At 35.6% G+C, this 24326-nt stretch overlaps 1 protein-coding gene across 2 annotated transcripts in view; it reads left to right on the forward strand.

The window, feature by feature from the left end:
* LOC148860719 (structural maintenance of chromosomes protein 2-1-like) overlaps positions 1–24326 on the forward strand; it is a 60449-nt gene that overhangs the window by 20493 nt on the left and 15630 nt on the right. For both annotated transcript variants that reach the window (XM_088941096.1, XM_088941097.1), the window contains exons 8-12: positions 1474–1536; positions 4772–4863; positions 13176–13272; positions 18877–18993; positions 20431–20649. In XM_088941096.1, coding sequence (XP_088797222.1) covers positions 1474–1536; positions 4772–4863; positions 13176–13272; positions 18877–18993; positions 20431–20649 — 588 coding nt within the window. The remainder of the gene's footprint in view (positions 1–1473; positions 1537–4771; positions 4864–13175; positions 13273–18876; positions 18994–20430; positions 20650–24326) is intronic.

Genomic DNA, 24326 nt, shown 5'->3' on the forward strand with positions numbered 1-24326 from the left:
GCCATTTAATTTTTTCTTTTATGAGTGTGTTAACTATTATTTTTAGAATTATTTAAGAGTGCCACTTTGTCCAGTTTACTTTGTGTAAGGTGTTAATTATCAAAGCATTTTAGAAACTCATTGGGTCTATACCATCAAGTATCATATTGATGGATCCATTGAGAGGTTTAAGGCTTGGTCAGTTGCAAAGGGGTATGCAAAGATGTATGGGGTGGACTACTTTGAGAGGTTTGCTCCTTTGCTAACATGACCTTTGTGGGGGTTTGTTATCTTTGGTAGAGAATATTGAATCGCCCTTATATTAGTTTGATGTAAAGAATGCCTTCTTAAATGGGGATTTACATGAGGCATACATATCCCTTCCTCCTCGGATGTATGGTAATTAGATGTAGTGAAAGGTGTGTAAATTGAAAAAATCACTTTATGGCCTTAAGCAATCACCTAAAATGTATCTTGAGTGATTTTCACAGCCCTTGTTAGTTTTGGTGATACCCATAGTCCCACACACAATTATATCACACCCTCTTTGTCAAGAGGAGAGCTACTTCTATCACTTTCTTGATTGTTTATGTGGATGATGTAGTAGCGATTGGTGATGATGTGCAATATGTTGACAATTTCAAGAGATTTCTTTCATGGGAGAATCAAAGTACTTTTTTGGGAATTGAGGTTGCTAGATTCAATGATGGTGTCTTCGTTTCCTAGCACAAGTATGTCCCTAATTTGCTTATTGAGATAGGTAGACTTGGCGTTAAGCCAACTAATACACCCTTTGATTTTAATCATAATCTGTTTGCTTTTGATGGAGAATTGTTGCATGATAGGGGAGTGTTTTAGAGGCTACTTGAGAAGCTGTTGTACCTTTGTTTGCTCCCCAACGTATCCGAGTGTATCCATATGTTTCCACCATATCCTTGTCTATGAAAAGCATATTGCAATGGTTATCCATATCCAGGATTTATTGATATGAGACACAATACTGATGTTTTTGAACTCTGGTGAAAATGCTTATCTGTTTTTGTTGCACAAATTCCTATACCTATCTAGCCTGCTACTTGGTTAAAGTCTTAGTTACCTTCAACTTTTGCTTCTCTTGATTAATGAGGTGAATTAATTGTTTTTAAGAATATGTGGATGCTATGCTTAATGCTTTGATATTTAGGTCCAAAATTGCTGCTACATCCCTGTACGGTTTGACACGTATGTCAATCTATCTTTATTTTTCAATTCATGAATTTACATGGTATTATTTGATAGGTTAGTCTTCTGTCATTATACTATTATTATTATATGCAAGATTTTTGGGTTCAACTATCTTGATACTTCTGCAGTGGAATGCATCTTTGTGGTTTTCATTAAGACATTTTTTTTTTAATTCTTGCTTTTGTTGTTGAAAATCAAAGAACTTTAAATCATTGGTGGACATTTTATCTGCAAATGTTAAATTTCTCTAATAGTTTATAAATATTGCAGAATGCGATGGCATATGTATTTGGTTCAACTTTTGTTTGCAGAAGTACTGATGCTGCAAAGGAGGTAATCTTTGTTTTGGGTTTCGATCCTTTTGGACTTGTACTACTACAGTTGTTAAAATTCCTCAGCAGTTGCTCTAAATCAATTGTAGTTGAGTGATAGTGTTTATTAGATGTGTGCTAGTTGTGGGTCATTGTTACCTTGGTACTCAAGTTTGCTAATATACCAAATGATCAGACGGATTAAGAATTAAAATTATAAGATCATTTTTTTAGGGATTAAGAAATTGAAGATGCTAACTTGACTTGTTTGGGCCACGGTTTTAAATGTCCCCAAGTTCCCTAATATTTCCTTGACATATTTCCATTTTGATTGGTAGTGACACAAAATTCTATTGGAATCGGCATATTCCCTAATGAACACTACTAGCACTATTTGAAGTACATGCGGTAGCTTCAACAACATATTTCCATCTCTATTTCCATGGGTAGTAACATGAAATTTTACTAGAATCGACATATTCCTCATGAACACTACCAACACTATGTGGGATACAAGAAAAAGTATTTTTTTTGATAAACAATCAAAAAGTATTATTGATAAAAAAACAATAAAAAGTATTATAACATAAGTTGATGACAGTATTGTAGATATGTGGAGTAACAATGTTATTGGATGCCTAGTTTACATGTTTACAACTTCGAGTTAGTTCAATATTTATTTTAAACATGAAAGATGAAGTTAAATAATCAGTTTTGTTTGTGTCATTGATTATTTGATTGATTTATTACAATCATTTACATTTTCTATGAGTTCAAATTTTGCTTTAACTCATTCTATCATGAAGCTTTAAATCTTAAGATTTATAGGACAACTTTAGAATGTATTCTTTTGTCTATATACTTAGTTTCAAAGATTTTTTTTAATGAGTCTGAGCAAGATAGTAATTTAAAAAGGTATGCCTAGGGGTGAGCATTATTTGGTTAAAATTGAAAAACTGAACTGAACATTTTGGTTTTGTTTTTTTTTTCGGTTTCAGGTTATTTTAGTTGATTGGGCCGGTTTTTTGGTTTATAAAATTTCAGTTTCGTTTTCAGATTTGGGAATTTTGTTAACCGAAAAACAAAATTAACCAAACTTTATATTCTATATGTATTATATATATATTTTAACATGTAATACAATATATATATATATATTAAAAGGTGTGGGAGGTGTATGCTTGGAGGTGCTCCCAAAATCCCCTGAGGCGTATGCTAGAGGCGTTGACACCACTGAGGCATATGCCTCTTGCGCTTTTTCCATGAGGCGTGCTAGAGGTGTACTCCTCATGCGCCTCATGCACACCTGATATAAAAAGACAGAAAGAAAAAGAAAAAAAAGGAAAGGAAAGGAAAAGAAAGGGAAGGGAGAGAAAAAGAAAGAGAAAAAAAAAGAGAAAAGGAAAGGGAAGGGAAGAAAAGATAAGGGAAAAGAAAGTGGTTTGTCCGCTTTGACAAGACCCCCCCTTTGAACTAATGTTATGCATCTTTATTCTTCTTAATATAAGACTTTTATTAAAAATAAAGAAAAAATGAGATCCCCCCTTCCTCTGAACTACGTCTCACGTCGCACCTCTGCGTTTTAAAACATTGAATATATATATATATATATATATATATATATATGTAGTGTTGAAATTTGGTTTTAATCGAAATAACTGAAAATTGGACTAAAAATTTTGGTTTCACTTATTTTGGTTTTCCATTTGAAATTTCAGTTCATTCGGTTCAGTTTTTAACTGAACAAACAATTTGCTCACCCCTTGGTGTGCCTATTTTTTTATCATTTTATAAAATATCATTCTATATTTTTGCATATTTTACCATGTTTCCACCATGTCTATAATTTTTACAATATTTTCATACAAAAATTTTGACACATTTCCTATATTTGGAGGACCAGCATTCCATTGATGTTGGCATTTTGAACCTTTGTTTGGGATTGCCTCAAGGTGCTTGATTGGGTGTCTATGGGCCAAGCCCTTGGTCCAAGCACTATACTTAAAAGCACCAAAAAGTGCATAAAAATAAAAAAGGAGCAAGTCTGGGTAGTGGTGCAAGGTGCACCTTTTGAAAATGTTGTGCCTTGGTCCTCGTTAAGGTGCATACCTTAAAATTTGCCTTGCTTGGTTCCTAGTTAAGTCTTTTATTCACAACATGATCTTATGAAGGTGGTGGTTTATATAGATGCAAATTGGGTTGATTCATTGGTTGACAGGAGATTGAATTTAGGATGTTGTGCTTGTGTTGGTAGTAATTTGGTATCTTGGAAAAAGTAAAAAGCAATCCATTATTGCTCAATCAAGTGTAGAGGAAGAGTACAAAGCTATAGCCAAATGGAGTGTTAGAAGCCTTGTATTTGAGATCATTTCTTGAAGAATTGGGAATGCATGCAGAAGTGATTATTGTTGCATGGTGTAACCAATTGATAATCAATATTGTTCACAAGCTTGTACAACATGATAGGACAAAACATGAGGTTGATCGACACCTCAGATCGGTGGGTTATGATGGGATAAGTATGCATTTTTTTTCAAGACTGACCAGCTATGATGTGTTCATCAAAGGAGTTCTGAAGTCTTTATGACATTATACTCTTGGTATGTTGGGCATGAGAAACTTCTATGCTCAGTTTGGGGGAGTATTGACTAGGCCTGTAAACAGTATTCAGAAATTCGAATTCTAATTCAAGATTTGACTTAAACGAATTGAATTCGGATTGCATAAATTGTCGAATTTTAATCTGATTTTTGTATCAACTATTTAATTGGATTGAATTCGAATCTATGCCGATTCAATTCGATAAAATTTCAAATTCAATAATATATTGTATTATATATATTGTTCTACAACAGGTGATAGCCATTATACAGATTCATGTATAACTAAAGTTGAGGTTGATGCAGATTCATGTATAACTAAAGTCGAGGTTGATGCCTCTTGCTTTTAGTTTTTCCATATTCCTCTTTTCTATTATTTTTTTTTCTTTTCTCTTCTTTTCTATTCTTTATGATCATGTTTCTATACTAAATATATTAGATGATTAAACTAGTTACTTTTATTATTAATTAAAAATTTGCAAGTTTAATATTTAGTGAAATGGTTTTATGCAAGTTCAGCTTAAATACATGTAATTAAATGCAACAACTCGGAATCTACAATTTCAACATTGTCTATGTGCAGTTTATTTATATACGTTTGTATTAACAGTTTTCTTTTGTTCTAACTTACATTATCTAATTTGTATGTTTGGTTAGGTTGCCTTTAATAGGGAAGTCCACGTTCCAAGTGTAACTCTTGAAGGTGATATATTTCAGCCCAGTGGTCTTCTCACTGGGGGTAGTCGCAAGTAAGTCACTACTCTGTAATGCACTTCACATACAAATAACTTTTTCTATTGGTGTTTCCCATTGTAGTGTACATTTGGAAAATATTTACCTTTTTTCTTTGTGTGGTTTATTTAATGTTCTACAGAATTTATTTGATAAGTTTGTCTAACATAACTGTTAAAGTTTTATTTTCATTCTTGTCATCTTGTTTAAGTGACTGTTTTGTCAGTGGTTGTAAAAGTGGTGTTCGGAGACAAGGAAAAAGATGAAGACACTGTATTCAATCCGTAGAAAAGTAGTAGAGAAGAACACTATGAATAAATTGCTCTTGATAATAAATGGGGTTGTTGGCCCCTCTCCATTTTATTTATATTAAGGCAAATACTTTGAAAAACTCTTGATAATAATTAATAATACAGTAATTCCCATGTCAAATATAATCTACTTTCTCAATTATGGCATATTTGGCAATGCAATCAATTAGTTTGTCAACTAACCCTTCAGTAAACATATCAGCCAACTAATTCTTAGACTTCGAAAGGGTAAAACAACTTCTCCAGCCATTGTCTCTTTCCCAAATGAAGTGTTTTTCCACTACAATATGATTAGTATGATTATGCTGCATTGTGTTATTGGAAATGTTTATTGTTTCTTGGTTATCATAATACAACTTCATAGGGCTGCCTAAACTTGATTTTAGATTTACTGTAGTGATGGTTTGAAGACAATCCGAAAAGTCTTTTATACATTTTTATATTTTTTTGTATGAAAATAGAAGGAAATTTTAAAAATGAAAATTTGAGAGATCTGATTCATGCGCAAGATTGGGGAAGAGTTCTCACATGAATCTTATAGCCCCTTGGTTGCAATACATTTTGGTGTTTGTTGAAGGTGATCTTACAATATTTAAAGATGTTTAGAGTATTTTTTTTTAATTTTTTATTTCCTTGTTTTGCTATCAGATGGGTTTTTTGGGCTTTGTGATGCCTTGATAGAATGGTGATAGTTGTTGGACATTTGTTCTTTGGGTCTAAACTTTTATACCCTTGGGATCTATTGAAGAGAAGGTATTAGGTGCCCTCTTCTCTTCTAAATAATAGGTGCTTAGCTTCAATGTTGATATGCCCACTTCTAGTACATTTGATTCCATGATTAGAAGTTTTGGAGGTATGGCAGGGGTTGTTGATGATTCTAGCCTATCCATTACAATTGTCAGTCTTGATGGTAATGTTTTCTTTTTTTTTTTTTTTTGTGGTCACACTGTGATTCAGTATTTGAGTCAAAGGAAAATTGTGGTATTTCATGGGGGAAGATTCTTTTTGAAAGGTAAATAAGAAATTCATTAAAAAGAAAAAGAGAGTATGAAAGTAAGGCGTTAAATTATCACCCGAGGGAAAGAGAAATATACAAACACACAACTTTGACATATCGACAAAAGACTACAAAACTGTAACAAAAACACAGACCGTACAATACTAGATCTCCCATTGACACTACATTCCTCCACCTGTATTGAGAGCAAGCAGAACCTTGCAAAGCCAAGTTCTTAATCTTCCCCCTCAAACACTCTAGTTTCTTCAAAAACTACTCATAATTCTTTGAATTGTGAAAAAGTATGACCATGTATGTCTCCGAACCTTCTATACATATGTTGCTTGAAAAACACATTGCTTCCATTCTTGGGTTGTAAATATTAAGTCAAAATATGGGCACCAAGTCTTCAATAAAATGTTAAACTGGTGCATTTTGTTTCTACATGTCTATATATCCAATGGACTGAAATCTATAGGGTCATATTAGAAAAAGCCTCCTGCAGATCCAACAAATCCACAGAACGTCTTCTCAATAGACCAGTAGAAGACACCTTTGAATGAACTTCATTCTTTTAGATATAAAGGCCATAAACCATATGATCCTCACCAATCGTTCTATCTGGTGTTTTAAAACTGCAAGGTGCAAAAAAGGCATAGGGGTCAATTTGCGCCTGAGGCTCAAGGTGAGACATGCACTTTTTTGAAGCAGGAAGCAAAAAAAAAATGCAAAATAATTGAAAAAAAATTTAAACACAATATTAATAAAAAAGTAAACTTAAGTTTGAAAATTAATGTTTTAAAAAGCCTATCATCTAAAATTAAAATACATAAGCATAACATGTAAAGTGTATTCAAATGAGAATTTAAAAGTAAAATCAAACATATAAAACATTTTCAAGCATGCAAAACCCACAATCTCTTTTTTTCCTCAATTGCATTAGTTCAAGTAGCTAATGTGATGTAAAACATGTTATAACATGTTATGTACTAGCTTAGGGGTATTTCTGGTATTTCCTCCTTTATTTTGTTAGAAGTTGTTGCCCTAAACTTAGGAGCTGCCTGCCTTCATCTTCTGAATCAAACTTCTTCTTCTTCTTCTTCTTCTTTCTTCCTTCTCTCTTCCTTCTTCTATTCTTTTTATCTTTGCTGGACTACATGGTATCAGAGCACTGATCTGGGCGTAACCTTCTCAAATTTTGTTCTCCATCTGAAACTTTGTTCTTTGATTGGAAGAGGAAGAGAAGACTCCATTGGACTGTCCTAACCTTTCAGTCTTCGTTTTTTTTCTTTTCTCTCTTGGTCGTTGTACCAAGAAGAGGTTTGTGGTGGCAGCTGAATACAGTAAGCGGTAAAACATTGGAAAAAATGGCTACTGAGGATTCAACAGCCTCTGGTATATTACTTCCCATCAAGGAAACCTTAATGGGGGAGTGGACAACATGAATTTCTCTATGTCTATTACCCCCTTTGATGGCTTAAATTATCTGGAATGGTTCAAAGGCATCAAACTTTATATCACAACTAGGGGAAAAGCTAGTTACATAAGTGGAAAGATTAAAGAACCAAAGTCTTGTACAATTGAACATGATAGATGGGATCAAGAAAACATCGTGGTTATGTCATGGCTGTTAGGTTCCATGCTGCTTCATGTAAAGAAAAACTTCATATGGGCTGATACAACTTGTGGGATTTGGGAACAAGCTAGGGCAGCCTACTCTAAACAAAGACATTTTGCCAAGATTTACCAGCTTCAAGCAGAATCATCTACTTGAAGCAAGGAGACCATTGCCTATCTACATACTATTGAGCCCTTACCTCTGTATGGAAGGAGTTGGGCTATTATCGGACTATTGAGTGAAAGAATGATGAGGATGCAAAAGCATACAAAAAGCTTGTCTCCCAACAACGAGTGTTTGCTTTCTTGTTGGGGCTGACTCCTGTTAATGGACCTCTTCGGGTACAAATTTTAGGAAGTAGGGAACTTCCTTCTGTTTAGGAGGTATATGTCTTAGTTCAGTCTGAAGAGAGTAGAAAAAAATCTAATGAATTTTTGTGAGGGCGAGTAACCTGTTACCTTGGCTGCAAGAGGGGCAACATTGGAATGAAAAAGGGAGAATCAAGGAAAAATGATGACAAGGACAAGTTGTGGTGCACTCACTGCCAAAAGCCTAGACACACTTGAGATATTTGTTGGGAGTTAGTGGGGAAGTCCAAATGGGCAACCAAGAATCAAGACACTTCAAAGAAGCCTTCTCAAAAGAAATTTACTTCTGCAAATCTGGTTGCACAAGATTGCCAATCAAATAATCTGACTACTAGAATTTCCCAAGAGTATCCTAGTGGTTTTGATCCCAAGGAAGACATCATCAACTCTTTCAGAGATCATTTGGAACTGTATGGTAGGACTCTTGGATAGATGGATAGGTCGGTTCCTACCCCTTCTACTTCATTTGCTTCTACATCAGGTAAAGGTGCTTCTGCATTTCATGTGTGTACCTTTTCTCCCAAGTCACCTTGGATCATTGACTTAGGGGCATCAAACCATATGATTGGTAAGTCAAATTTATTTCAGGCCTATACTCTTTTCTCTAGGAGGGATAAAGTGAGACTTGTTGATGGGTCTCTATCCACTATTGCTGGTCGAGGATCAATATCCCTTCCTGATGGCCTTGTTTTACCCCATGCCCTTCATGTTCCCAAACTTCCTATTAATTTGTTATTCATAAGTAGTATTACTCAATCCTTAAACTGTTGTGTAACTTTTTTTCCTCGTATTTTTTAGGATTTAGCCTTGGGGAGGATGATTGATAAAGGAGATATGGTTTATGGCCTCTGCATTTTGGAGAATAAAGCTGGTCCTGCGGCATCAACTCCTGTGAGTCTTATGAGTTAGTCTACAAAAAGTCAATTGTGGTTGTGACATAATCGCCTTGGTCATTTGCCCTTTGAGTCTTTAAAAGTTATGTTCCATGTGTTTTTTTGGGTTATCCATCTTACCAGAAGGGCTACAAATGCTTTAATCCTGTCACACATAAGTACTTTGTATTGATGGATGTGTCTTTTTTTGAATTTGAATCCTTCTTCCAAGCCTCTCCTCAGGGGGAGAATAGTGTGGAGGAGGAGAGGCAAGTTCCACAAGCTATTCTGTGTCTTCTTGAGGCGTTGTAAGGGACAATTGAATTCAAAGGTTGTGGAGCAGCTAGAGAATATATATCCACCACCATCTGACTCCTTGAAGGAAAATCCAGGTACTCTTGTTCCCCTTTACATTACTGAACCTATTGCTATTGATGATTCTACCAATGATGTTGATGTCCCAATTGTTGAAAGGAGTTAGATAATGTACTATTAAGCATCCTATTACTCAGTTCTTGCCCTATGAAAACATTGCACCCTCATTTCGTGCTTTTCTGACTGCCATCGATTGCGTTTCCATTCCCAAAATTGTTGCAAAAGCCTTATCTATACTTGAATGGACAGATGCAATGAAGGAAGAAATTTGTGCTCCACACAAAAACAACACCTGAGAGTTGGTGAATCTTCTTGAAGGCAAGGAGATAGTGGGGTTCTAGTGGGTATTTACTGTAAAACACAGAGTAGATGGGTCAGTTGAGAGATATAAGGCCATGTTAGTTGCAAAGGGTATACACAAGCGTATGGGGTCGATTATGCAGAAACATTTGCCTCCGTTGCTAAAATGAACACTATCCGGATTATGCTATCCTTGGCTGTTAACTTTGATTGGGAACTCCACCAATTGACATAAAAAATGCGTTCTTGAATGGGGATTTGGAAGACGAAGTATACATGATATAGCCTCCTGGGTTTGTAGCACAAGGGTGTGAAGGGAAAGTTTGCAAATTAAAAAAATCTTTATATGGTTTGAAACAGTAGAAATCTGCTGAATTCAAAAAATATGAAAAAGAAAAGTAGTTTTTTGAAGGAAGAAGGAAGAGAGAAGGAGAAGAAGAGAAGAAGAGATCTTGAAAAGAAAAGAGAGAAATAAGCTGGCCGCCCCCTTCACTTATTATTTATAATAAAAGTATAAGAGCAGTACAAAGACAACTTTGCCCTTATAGGGTGGCAAAACATAAAACAACATATATAAGACAAAAAAAAAAAAATTTGGACTCACATAACTGTTGTCGTCCCCACCTCCTATCTAACAACTAACATAAAAAATCTACTCATAAAACAACTCAAAATTGATTAATCTTCAACAGAAACAATCCCCAAGGTTTGGTACAGCAGATTTCACTTGGTTCTTCAACAAATTGTCAAAAGAAGTGCCAAACTAACCATACTCTGCTTGTCAAAAGAAACCAAAAGAATGTTGTAGTATTGATTGTCTATGTTGATGACATTGTCATTACAGGGAATTGGGACTCTGAGATTCAGAAAGGTAAAGTATCCCTTGCTGTGCAGTTTGAGGTGAAAGATCTGGGACAACTATGTTTTTTCCTTGGTATTGAGGTTGCTTGCTCTAAAAAGGGCATCTTCATTTCTCAAAGGAAATATGTCCTAGATCTCTTGCAAAACACAGGAAAATTAGGAGCAAAGCCTATAGATTCCCCTATTGATGAAAACCATCGGTTTGGTGATTGTACTGGAGAACTAGTTACAAATGTCAAGAAGTTTCAAAGGTTGGTAGGAAGATTTCTCTACCTATCAATGACTCGACCAAATATAGCTTATGCTGTTGGTGTCCTTAGTCAGTTTATGCATGCATCAACATCCTCCCATTTAGAGGTAGTCGAGAGAGTACTCAGATATTTAAAGAAATATCTAGGAACTAGGTTACTATTCAAGAAATGTAGTCATATGAAGGTGGAAGTCTACATAGATGCAGATTGGGCCCAAGCAGTTGATGATAGAAAATCAACCAGTGATTATTGTACCTTTGTTGGTGGAAATTTGGTCACTTGGAGGAGCGAAAAACAAAGTGTAGTGGCCAGATCTAGTGCGGAGGCCGAGTATAGGGCCATGGTGCATGGAGTTGTTGAAGTGCTATGGGTAAAAGACTTGATTGGAGAGTTGGGCTTCTCTGCTGATGGTCTAATGTCTCTATACTGTGACAACAAGGCAGCCATTAGTATTGCAGTCGACCTAGTTCTTCATGACATGACCAAGCATATTGAAATTGACATGCGTTTCATAAGGGAAAAACTTGAAAAGGGGGAAGTTTGTACTCCTTACTTCAGTTCCAAGGAACAATTAGTTGATGTCCTTACAAAGGGTCTTCACTACTTGCAACATAATGAATTGTGTGACTAGTTGGACACGATTGACATATATGCTCCAACTTGAGGGGGAGTGTTGTAACATGTTATTTACTAGCATAGGGGTATTTTTGGTATTTCCTCCATTATTTTGTTATAAGTTGTTTTCTCTAAGTATAAATACAAACTTTGGAGCTGCCAACCTTCTTCTTCTTCTCTCTTCCTATTCTTTTTATCCTTGTTGAACTACAAAATTTATTACATTCTTGATTCTAGAAGTTGCCTTTATGGCATGCCCCTCGAGGCAAGCCCGGACAAGTCCATGTTAGGGTCTTAAATTCCTAGTTCTCACACAAAAAAAATGATTTTACAATTTTAATTGCTTTTTAAGAATATATTTATTAGGATGAATGAATGAACAACATTAGCAAATAGGGGGTCCGGGGGCGGAGCCCTTGATCTAGCTGCTTGGTTTAAAAAAACCAAAAAGCGTGAAATTTTCAAAAGGGACATGCTTGGAATGAGGCGCAAGGTGCATTAGGCGCACCAGTTGTGCACCTTTTGAAAGGGCTGCACCTATGGCCTAGGCGAGGTGCATACCTTAAAATGCGCTTCACCTCCCAAGTATTTGAAATTTAACCTCTAATAGGTTCATGATTAGGATTAAGGTCAGCAGAGAAAGCAAACACACACTGTTGGCTGAGAAGTTTCTTATTAGCCCTATCATCTTCTTCTAGTCAGTAGATTGATGATCATTTGATTCTCCTCACGTAGATATAAGAATGGAGTAGTATGTAGATAATGTCTTGTCACCTTGCTTTTAAACTATAGATTTGACTTGTAATTGCTATATTCTAATATAATGTCTCTGCTTTGAGTAGGTGACCTTGGTTTGATGCTAAGGCCCCGTTTGGTTCACGGGAATGGGGGTTTGGACCCGGAATCTGAATGGGCTTTTCTGATTCCAACTGTTTGGTTGGGCAGAATCAGAATCCCATTCACATTCCTGCTGGAACGGCATTCCCCCATTTGAGGGAATGGTCATTCCCTGCCTCTCCCTTGGGAATAAAATCCTATTCCTTATTTAAATTTCCATTCCCATTCCTGTCTGAACCAAACGTACTATGGGAATGGACCATTCCAGATTCTGATTCTGATTCCGATTCCAACTGCAAAGTAAATGGACTCTAAGTCTCTTTAGCAGTTTTAGCCCATGTTAAAAGTCAAATCAGATTTACCTTGGTGCAATTGATAAAAAATGAATTCGAGAACTGTTTCTATTGTTGCAGATCTAGTTGCTGATCGTGAATGAGAAACTGTAGAGTAGGGAAGGAGGGGTTGGTTGGCTGTCATTGTTAATTATGTGGGAAGGAGGGAGGGAGTGTGGGTGAGGGAGGTTATCCCTAATATAAGAGAATACAGCTGATTTTGAGGAGGTTATACTACTGCAGATATGATGTTTGATTATGAGGAAAGATTCTGGTCACCAAGAATTAGACAACAAGAAGCGGGAAGATCATCTATACAAGAGAATATGGTTGCAAAGAGAGAGCACTAATTTATCAAAAAAAAAAAAAAAAAGAGAGACCACTACTTTGTTTCAGGGATTTAGATTTAAGATGAGAGAGTTTGTACTGCGGTTTTCCATAATAAGTAAAATTATTGTAAAAAAACATTATGTGTCAAATATAACAAACTTTCTCAACTGTAAAATGTCTTAACAATTGTTTTTAATTTATCATTATAGCACTTTTGAATTGGCGCTTTGCATCTATAATGAACTTGAACTTATGCTTGCAGGGGTAGCGGTGAATTGCTAAGGCAACTTCATGCATTGGTAGAGACTGAATATGAGCTTTCTTTTCATCAAAAGAGGTTATCGGAAATTGAAACCAAGGTGAATCTTTATGGTTCTTATTTTATGGTACTTATTGTGCTTGAGAGGGATATTTTACTGTCCATACATGCATGTGGCAGACACCAATAGATCTTATTTAACATATTCAAATGTTATTGACTAGTAATTCAATCCGTTCCATCAAAGTTCAGTTTGTTGCCTCTGTGCCTGCAGTTTTGGTAGATAGATATCCTTGACTTCTGATATGTTGTTTTTGGTGATGGCTGTCAGAATTCATCCTGAAAATTATTTGTATGTCAACCTTTTCAAATTTATCTTGTCTTAGTAATGGGCTTGCTGACTTGGATTGTCTTGGGTGACTACTCTTTGTCTCTTAGACAAGTATGACACCATTTAGTACGCTCAAATTTTGTTTTGATTAAATTTTACTATATTGGGGTTCTTATGTTTTTGGAACATATATCGGGATTCATAGTTGTCAAGGTGTCGCCTAGGTGACTAGGCACCCTTGGCTGGGTGCCTCGCCCAAATGCCTTGACTTTTAGCAACTAGGCACCTTTCTAGGTGACTAGGCAATTAAGCGCCTGCCTAAGCGACAAAAATGACAAGGCAGGCACCTTTTATAATATCATTTATATTTCTGTATCTTATTAATGTATGTGTTAGTACATTTTATTATATGCTATATATATCAATTATATTTTGTTTTATTGTTTTACTATTGAAATTTAAAAGATTGAAGGGTTTTAAGAAGAGAAAAAGAAAGAAGGAAAAGAAAAGGTAGGGGAAAGTAACAATAGAATAATAAAGTTCTTTTTTTCTATTCTCTCTCTAATTAAATAAAATAGAAACTCAATCCTTGTTTTTTTTCTATTTTACTTTCCATCTTGAATATTTATCATATAAAGTTAATAGCCTTCTTTAGATGCTAATTAATATGAATTTGCTCTATTAAATACTTATTATCATAGTATTAATTTTGAAAATAATGAAATTAATATATGTAAAAGATTTTTATCTTTTAGATGTGATGATTTGCCACATTTTTAGAGGAAATTTAATGTTCATAATAAAGAGAATTGTTATTTTTCAATTAACATATATGCCGAATGATATATAAAACTAGGAAACCAACCAAAAGTCAAATTTTCATATTATAAAATTTTTATCGCCTAGGCGGCTAGTTACCCCAGTGTCACCTAGAATCGCCTAGACGCCTTGAAAACAATGTCGGGATTTGATGTAATATTAGTTATATGCCGCAATGGGCACTGTGTTCTTTTTCCTTCTTTTTTATATTGTATGGTCACCCTAATCTATAAACAATTGCTCTCCCAGCAATGAGTATTTGTTTTTTTTTACCTAGCCTTAACCCCATGTATGAGACCATTTGGGTACTGATTTTGCGCTGCAAGGATCTCCTTTTTGTCCATGAGGTTCATGCATTGGTTCAATCTGAGGAAAGTAGGAGGTCTGGTATGAATCTTTCCAAGGGGAAGACCATGGCTTTAGCTATGATAGGTAACACCAGTTCAACAAGAAAGAGGGAAAATTAGAAAAAAAGGTAGATGATAAAGATAAAATGTGGTGTACTCAATGTAAAAAATCCAAGCACACCCTTGAGACATGTTTGAAATTGCACGGGGAACCGAAGTGGGCACAGGAACTAAGCAAGAAATGAATACAAGAACAAAACAAGAAGCTTCTTCACCTCGGCCAACCATGCATCTCATGAGTTCTCTTCAGGATCCTTTCCCCCTTGGGTTTTGATATCTAGGAAGATATTATCAAATCCATTCGTGGCCATTTGGAGCAATATGGTAGGGCTATTAGACAAATAGATGAAGTGAGGGTATTAATTCCGGTGCCTCCAACCATATGATTGGTAAGTCAACCTTTTTTCAATCCTTCACTTTTCGTTCTACGAAGATAAAGTGAGCTTAGTTGATGGATCCTTCTCTTTCATTGCTGGTCGGGGATTTATACCTTTGCTTTTTGGCATTTCATTATCAAATGTTTTACATGTTCCAAAGTTGTCCATTAACTTGTTGTCTGTTAGCAATACTATACAGATTTTCCTTCACGTAATCATTGTAGGACTTCATTTCCTTCACGTAATAAAAGATCAGATTTTCCTTTTCACACTGTGTATTCTAATGTTTGGGGACCTTTTAATAATGTAACTAAGCATGGTAATAAATACATTTTTTCCTTTATTGATGGCTTTTCTCAGTATACTTGGGTTTACCCTAAGCATTCACAAGAAGAAGTCCCCAAACTCATGAATGGTTTTCAACGGATGGTCTACACCCAATTTCAGATAGAGATTTAAGTTTTTTAATTAGAGAATGCCAAGGAGTACTTTAATGGTGGCCTCACCAATTTCTTTGCTTAGTGTGGCTCTCTTCATTGGAGCTCTTGTGCTAGAATCCCTTTCAATAAAATGGGGCTGTCGAGAGAAAAAATTGCCATCTTCTAGATGTTGCTCATGGATTGTTGTTGTAAATGCATGTTCCAAAAGATTTTGGTTGGATGCTGTTATGATTGCTGCCTATGTTATTAACAGAACATCATCTCAGTTATTGGAATATAGGTCTCCCCATCAGTTTTTCTTTCTTAAGGCCCCAATGTATCACATACCTCTATATGTGTTTGGGTGTCAATGCTTTGTTCATGATCTTTCTCCTACTCATGGCAAGCTTGATCCCAAGGCTATTGTGTGTGTTTTCCCTGGATACCCTCTTTCCTTGAAAGGTTATCGTTGCTTTGATACTATTTCTAAAGAATATTTTCTCTATGAATGTCTTTTTCTTTGTTGATGATTCCTATTTTCCTGTTTCTCCTTATGGGGAGAGTCTAGGTGAGGAGAAATAGAAACAAACACAAGTGTTATTGCCTTCTCCTCCTGAGCCTCCTCCACTTTGTGTCTTTTGGAGACAACGTTACAGAAGCCAAGGCCAATAGAGTTCAATAGCTAGGAGTAATTGGAAACTATGCAACCAATGCCATCGGATTCTCGGAGGTTGGAGTGCTAGCAACACCCAAGTACTATTATTCTAGTTGAAACTCATGAACCCATTGATGTTGACACCTCAAATTATGGTTTGGACCTTTCTATTGCAAAAAGGAATGGGGTTAGATCATATACCATACACCACCCCATGGCCCATTTCTTGTCCAATGAGAGTATTTCACCCTCATTTCGTGCTTCAGTATCTACCATTGACAATGTTCCTCTCCCCAAGAGTGTTGTGGAGGTTTTACTTCTTCCTTAGTCGACAGAGGCTACGGAGGAAGAAATCAATGCCCTATACAAAAATGGCACATGGGAGTTGGGTGTAAATGGGTGTTCTCTGTAAAACATAAGACAAATGGCGGGATTGAGAGATACAAGGCTAGGTAGGTAGCAAAAAGATTTACATAGGTGTATGGGGTTGATTATGTTGAGACTTTTGCTTCAGTGGTAATGAATTCTATTTGTGTTCTCTCTTTAGCAACAAAGCTTGACTGGGAGCTTCATCAACTAGACATTAAAAATGCCCTCTTGAATGGTGATTTGGAGTAGGAAGTATGCATAATTCAACCTCTTGGATTTTGTGCTAAGGGTAGCAAATAGAAAGTTTACAAATTGAAAAAATCCTTATATGGCCTAAAACAGTCACTGAGGGCTTGGTTTAGTAGATCCCACAAGGCAGCACAACAAATGGGGTTTAAGTAGTGCCAATTTGATCATACATTCTTTGTAAAGTAGGAACAAGGGAAAACAACCACCTTGTTTGTTTTTGTGGATGACATTGTTATCATTGGTGACTGGGTCTTAGAGATACAAAGATTAAAGAAGTTCCTGGCTACACAATTTAAAGTGAAGGATCTAGGACCATTGCACTACTTCCTTGGAATTGAAGTTGCTCGCTCCCAACAGGGTATCTTCATTGCTCAAAGGAAGTACACCCTGAATCTCTTGAAAGACATAGGAAAACTTGGAGGCAAACCGGTTGATACTCCTATAGATGTGAATCACAAACTTAGGGATTGTAATGGTGAGTCCTTGAAAGATCCAAAGTAGTGCCAAAAACTTCTAGGTAAACTTCTTTATTTATTTATGAGTAGACTTGTTCATGGGCCGGGCTCGGGTCGGGCTTTGCCTCTTTATTAATAGAAAATGTGTAGGCCTGAGCCTGACCTAACCATCCGACCTAGATCTAGTGCCCAAGCCCAACCCTTATATAAACCTTGAAGCCCAAGCCCGAGCTCGAGCCCAAGCTCGAAGCCCGATCTGTACACAAATTGTCTTATTTTCAACGTACTTTTATAAACTAATATTATATTAATTTAGTAATAATTTAATAAATTAATAAACAAATTTGAATTTCCTAATAGTAAATTAGTATTTATTAATAATTTAAGAAACAAATATATATTATATATAACACAAGTACTTTTTTATTATATGCCTTGGTATTGGGCCGAGCTTGGGCCCTGGCCGGACTTATTTGAGAAAGCTCGAGTTTGGCCCAAAAAATGATCGGGCCTATTATTTAAAGCCCAAGCCCAAGCCTGTAGGCTTGAAATTTTGTCCAAGCCCAAAAAATAACGGGTCGGGCCAGGCCGCGTCGTCGGGCTCAAAGGTCCATGAACAAGTCTATTTATGACTAGGCCTAACATTGTATATGCTGTGGGAGTTCTCAATCAGTTCATGCATGCTCCCATGGCAGCACACCTAGAAGTAGTAGATAGGGTGCTTAGATATTTGAAGAAATTCCCTCGGACAGGTCTTCTTTCAGGAAGCATGGTCACATGAGAGTTGAGGTTTACATTGATGCTGATTGGACCATCTTTGTGGATGATAGGAAGTCCATCAATGTCTATTGTACCTTTGTAGGAGGAAATCTTGTTACTTGTAGAAGTAAGAAATAGAGTTTGGTAGCCAAATCTGTTGCAGACGCAGAATATAGAGCCATGCCACATGGAGTTGCTGAGTTATTGTGGATCAAGAACCTATTGTGATAATAAAGCGGCTATCCAAATTGCAACCAAATCCAGTTGTCCATGATAGAACCAAGAACATTGAAGTTAACAAACATTTTATTAGGGAGAAGCTTGAGAAAGGATTAAACTCATTACAACATTATAATCTGTGTGATATGTTGGGGATGATTGACATCTATGTCCTAACTTGAGTGGGAGTAATGTAAAATTAGTTATGTGCTGCAAGGGGCATTTTGGTCTTTTTCTTTTTTTTTTTTCATATATTGTATGATCACCCTAATCTATAAATACAAAGTCTGGCGCTGCCAATGTAACTTGTTGGCTCTCTCAACTTTTTCTTCCCTTCTTCCTCTTCTCTTGTCCCTCTTCTCTCTTTTCTTCTTCTTCTTCTTTTCTTCTATCTTACTAAAATCAGGATCCATAGTGCACAAGTTTGTGGAATATTCCTTTAGAGCTCTGGATGGAAATGATTCTTTTGTCAAGCAAAAAAATTCTATTGAACAGTATTCTTGACACCATCGTTTTGTTATATTTTATTTTTGCTTTATGTGTGTACTAGGTTTCCACTGCCATAATCTCCTAATTACCTGATTCAATAGTTACTTTTTCTTCCTCTTGAATTGCTATCACAATATTTTTGGCTTTTTTTTGCAGATTGCACAGCTTTCGCCACTGCAGAAAAAGTTCTTGGATCTTAAATCACAATTGGAACTAAAGTTATATGATCTTTCACTATTTCAGAGTAGAGCAGAGCAAAATGAACATCATAAGGTTGTGCTTGTTTTTATGTCTGATGTTTTTTTTTTTTTTTTTTTATTGTTTCAGTTCATTGCTAGCATAATCAGTTTCTTTGACAAGCAATTGAAGTATAATTTCAATCTAAAACATTTTTTGGCAGTATTGCAGTGTTTTGAAAATGCAAGGTGCAAGAAAAGCGCAATGGCCATTTTGTGGCCAAAGCGCAAGGCAAAGTATGTGCCTTTTCCAAAAAATTGAAAAAAATGTAAAAAATTCAAAAACAAATTAAGAAAATGTTAGAAATAGTATTAATTAAAAAATTTAAACTAAATGTTTGAAAAAGCCTAATAACTCAATTTAAAATACATAGAGATACCATACAAAGCATATTCAAAGTGAAAATTCAAAAATAAAATAAAAAATAGCATACGAAATATACTCAAGCATGCCAAACTTCAATTTCTTTATTTGATTTCCAATTTCATTATTTCAAATAGATATTGTGATGTTAAATATTTCATTCCTAATTCTATGAGCCGTCTTTGTACCAAGCCCCTTGAGGCAAAGCCCAAACCAGTGTTTTTAAAGGCATAGGTGGAGTATGCCTCAGGTGCAAGAGGCGTATGCCAGCGGTGTTTACGCATTTTTCATGAGGCATGCTAGAGGCGTAAGCCTCATGTGCCTCATGCACACCTCATGTAAAAAGACAGAAAAAAGAAAAAAAGGAAAGGAAAGTGAAGGGGAAGAAAAAGAAATGAAGAGAAGAAAAAAAGAGAAAAAAGAAAAGAAAAGGGAAGATAAGGGAAAGAAAGTGGACTGGGGGCTAAGCATCTTCATATTTCTTAATATAAAAGTTTTTATTAAAAATAAAGAAAAATGACATTTTTCTTCCTCTTCTTCCTCCTTCCTCCTCATTCCCCTCCTCTTAAGGAGGCTTATGCTTCTTACGTTTTGAACTATGCCTTATGCCTCTAGGTAGTGGAATGCCTCACATCAGCCCTCCGCGTTTTAAAATATTGGCTCACCCCAGTCTGTGTTAAGGTCTTAAATTCTTAACCTCTACAGAAAATGGTTTTATAATTTTAATTGTCTTCCAAAAACATCTTTTATTAGGATAATTGAAAAATCAACATTAGCAATTATGTTGGATAAAAAGAGAACATTTACAATTATGGGGTTCTCAGAGCTTCAAGGGTCTAGAGGTGGAGCCCCTGGCCTGACTACTGGGCATTAAAAATAGAAAAAAAGAGCAAATTTTGAAAAAGCATACACCTGGGCTCAAGTGCAAGGAATACCAGTCTAATGCGCTTTGAAAGTGCTGCGCTGGGGCCTGGGTGAGGTGCATAGCATAAAATGTGCCTTGCCTGAGCACCACCTTTTATATCACTCTAGTATTATCTTTCTATGGTTACCATGACCTGCTTTTGATTTGGATGCTAACCATTTCATCTTTCTTTTACTGTTCCACAGCTAGGTGAATTAGTGAAAAAGATGGAGCTGGAGCTTGAAGAAGCAAAATTAAAAGAAAAAGAGAAACAGCTTCTTTATGATAGCTGTTTATCTACTGTTTCATTGCTTGAAAAATCAATCAGGGAGCATTCTCATAAACGAGATAGCATACTGAAGGATTTAGAGAAAAAGATTAATACAACGAAAGCTCAGATGCAGTCAGCTTCAAGGGACCTCAAGGTACAAGTCTGAAATTACTGTAATTTATTGCTATTTTTTATCACCAAGGCTGTGTTTGTTGCAATGCAAATAAATTTGTATTGATGGAAAACTATGGCAATGCAAATGATTTGAATGTAAATTCTGACCTATTTTTGTTTCAAACTTTAGCTTATTTTGTTTGATTGCAATACAAATGGAGTAAATTAAAAGATAGAGCAAAATAAAGTAGAACCCAAAACAAATTTAATGAGAATTTGCATTCTCATGCATTTGTACTAGTGCAAATAAAATTGCACTGCAACCAAACACAGCCTAGACTGAAAATTTCTTTAATTGCAGAAAAATGTTTATATACGTAGCAGTTACAGGAAGGGCAGCATTGACTTTCCTTGTGGTAAGCTGTATCAAGTCCAAATTCCCCTGGCATACAATACCCCAATATATTCTGTCACCCTCTGTTTTGCCTGTCCATCTGCTAATTTTTTTGCAGACCTTGGTATCCATTTCATGATGACTCCCTGATCTTTGGTCAATTCTTTTGCCTCTCTGATCTCATATCTATGCTTCCATGGACCATCCTCACTGCTTCCCTGCCAGTCTGTTGTGATCTTTGAGTTCCCATCAATAACTAGATTACTGTATCTTATAGTTTAGCCCTTTTCATACCTACCCAAATGATTTGTAGTCACTCTTATACCCGATGGACCCTGGTTACCTCTGCTGCATCCTTCAAAGTTCTATGGTATTTCTTAGATCATTTTCTTTGTCATTGAAGATTTGAACATTCCTTTCTTCCAGTATACACTATAAAATAGCTGCTCTTATGCACTTCCATAAGATTCTCCCTCCTTTTTGGAGAATTGAAGAAGGAAACACTAAACAAATGTTTGATGCCATTAGGAGGTGTCTGCCTGCACCCAAACAACAAGAAAGAGTGCTCCTAAATAGTAGATATGAAGCTGTAAGAGATTAGCAGATGTAAAGAATTTTATTTGTTAGCTTTTCACAGTGGGCAAACATGATGAGATAAGCACCATGAAGGTCTTTTCTGCTTTAAAGTTTGAAATGTGTTCATTTTGTTATGGAAGACCAGTGTTTTAAAAGCTCATGGCGCAAAAAAAAAAAAGCACAAGGTCCTTTTTGGGCCCAAGGTGCAAGGCGAGGTGCACACCTTATTGAAGAGAGGTACAAAATTTTCGAAAGTATCAAAATGCAATCAGAAAACTGAAAAAAAATTAAAATAATATTAATTAGAAATGCATACTTAAGTTTAAAACTAAATGTTTAAAAAAACGTATTACATCGAAATAAAACTCATAAATATAACATATAAAACATATTCAAAGCTAAAATGCAAGAGTTTCCACAAAAAAAAAATAAAGTTTTAAAAAGTTATGCATAGCATATGACACATCTTCAAGCAATTCAAGCACATGAAACTTTCAATCTCTTTATTTCTTTCCTAATTGCATTACTCTAGTTGTACAAGTTGCTTTGCTACGTGTCCCTCGAGGCAAGCCCAAACAAGCCTGTGTCAGTGTCTTAAATTCTTAACCTGTATATAGAAAATGGTTTTTTAATTTGAATTATATTTCCTACCTCTTAAAAACTGTCTTAATATAAAGAAGAATGAATGGACAATATTAGCAACAAATGGGGTTTTACTCCACATGGGTGAGCGAATGATAAGACAATATTAGCAAAAAAATCAGGTCTGATTTGGTATAGGGTAGAACCACTCCGAATTGATAAGACAATATTAGTTGGATGAATACAGAGGACAATGGTTTGTGAAACTTTAACAATGAAAAAAAAAACAGTTCTTATGGCTGGGTAGGGACATTGAGATTCAGTACAGCTGGGTGAAAAGGAGTGCCAACTCATTTGCGGATGGGTTGGCCAAGCAAGGAGTGAATAGGGAGGCTGTTTTTTGGGCTAGTTTTTAATATTTTTCTTTGCATTCCCTGTGTTTTCTGTTTTTGGGGAGCTAAGTTATTTTATCTCCCCCTTTGTATACTTATTCCCTTCTCTTAATTTAATGAAAACGATGTTATTGATGAAAAAAAAAACCCGTCCCTATCCTTGGTCAGATCGCATAGGGTCTGCAATTTTAGACCTAGAACCATAACAACTCTTAATCATATTAATCTGGTCTGGTCTGATACAACTTGATTATGGTTGAGGTAGGTGTTGTGGTGAGCAAATGGGTAGGTTCTACTTGGAATCAAGGTTCAAAAAAATACAATACACCTGATAACTTTTGGTTCCGATACACTTTTTTACAGGTGTTTTGGGACCCCACTCTTTTTAATAAAAAAATACAGGGTTAAATATCCCCAAAAACCAAATTCTAAAAAAAAAAACAAAAAAAAGGTTTTTGTGTGTATCTAAGTACCGATATGCCATTTTTGATGCATAAAGGTGTATCGATATTTTGAACCATGCTTGGAATCAACTGGAACCAAATTTGAACCCAATGTTTTAAAAGCGCAAGGCGAGGCACACACCTTTTTAAAGCAAGGTGCAAATATACAAAAATGATGAAAAATTAAAAAAATGTCAAAAAATAAAAAAATGCCAAAAAATGCTAAAAACATTAAACCTAATATGAATAAAAAATATAAACATAAAATTTAAAATAAATGTTTTAAAAACCTGTTATCTAAAAACAAAATACATAAGCCTAACATGTAAAGCATATTCAAATGAAAATTTAAAAATAAAATCCAACATATGTTAGATATTAGATCTGACCTGATTTCCTTCCTAAAATAAAGGGAAAAATAGAGAGAGAAACAAAGAGAAAGGAGAAGAGGAGAAGAGAAGAGAAGAGAAGAGAGAGGAAGATGAAGAGATGGTTTGGCTGTTCTTAAAAGAGGGAAAAAATTACTCACTCCAGCTGACTCGAATAGTATATCTATAGATTTCTAATCAGGGTAAAATGACCTTTGTGCCTCTCTTTAAGTATGGGACACTATTCAATCTCAAACATAATAAACAAAACAACTTAGAATTAATTGCTCTAAAATGACCCAAATGCCCCTAAATTGTTGACTCTAATACTCCCCTTCAAGCTAGAGAGTATGTATCATATAATCCCAGATTATTACATATATGGTCCACCTTTCCCTGACTCAACCCTTTTGTGAACAAATCAACCCTCTGACTTCCTGTATTCACATGTACTGTATTTATCACTCAACTAGCACTTTTTCTCTTACAAAGTGACAATCAACTTCAATGTGTTTTGTTTTCTCATGGAAGACTTGATTAGATGCAATGTGAACAACAATTTGAATGTTGCAATACAACTTCATAGGATTGTTGAGAGTATATCCATTCTCATGGAGAAGGTTTTTCAACCACACTAACTCATAGGTTGTGTGTGCCATAGCTCTATATTCAGTTTCAACATTGCTTCTTGCTACCATTGTTTGTTTCTTACTTTTCCACATTACTAGATTTTCTTCAAGAAAGGTATAATACCTTGTAGTAGACCTTCTATCAGACAGTGAACAGATTCAATCTGCATCTGTATATCCCTCTACTTCAAGACTTCCTCCTGATTTGTATAATAATCCACGACTGGAGCCCCTTTCAAATACCGTACAATCCCTAGAACTGCATTCCAATGGGGAACCCAAAGCTTTTGCTTAAATTGGCTAATTACACTCACTACAAAGAAAATGTCTGGC

The sequence above is a fragment of the Nelumbo lutea genome, chromosome 4 (assembly GCF_056320005.1).
Source record: "Nelumbo lutea isolate HS-2025 chromosome 4, American lotus-T2T, whole genome shotgun sequence".
In the NCBI taxonomy this organism is placed as follows: Eukaryota; Viridiplantae; Streptophyta; class Magnoliopsida; order Proteales; family Nelumbonaceae; genus Nelumbo; species Nelumbo lutea.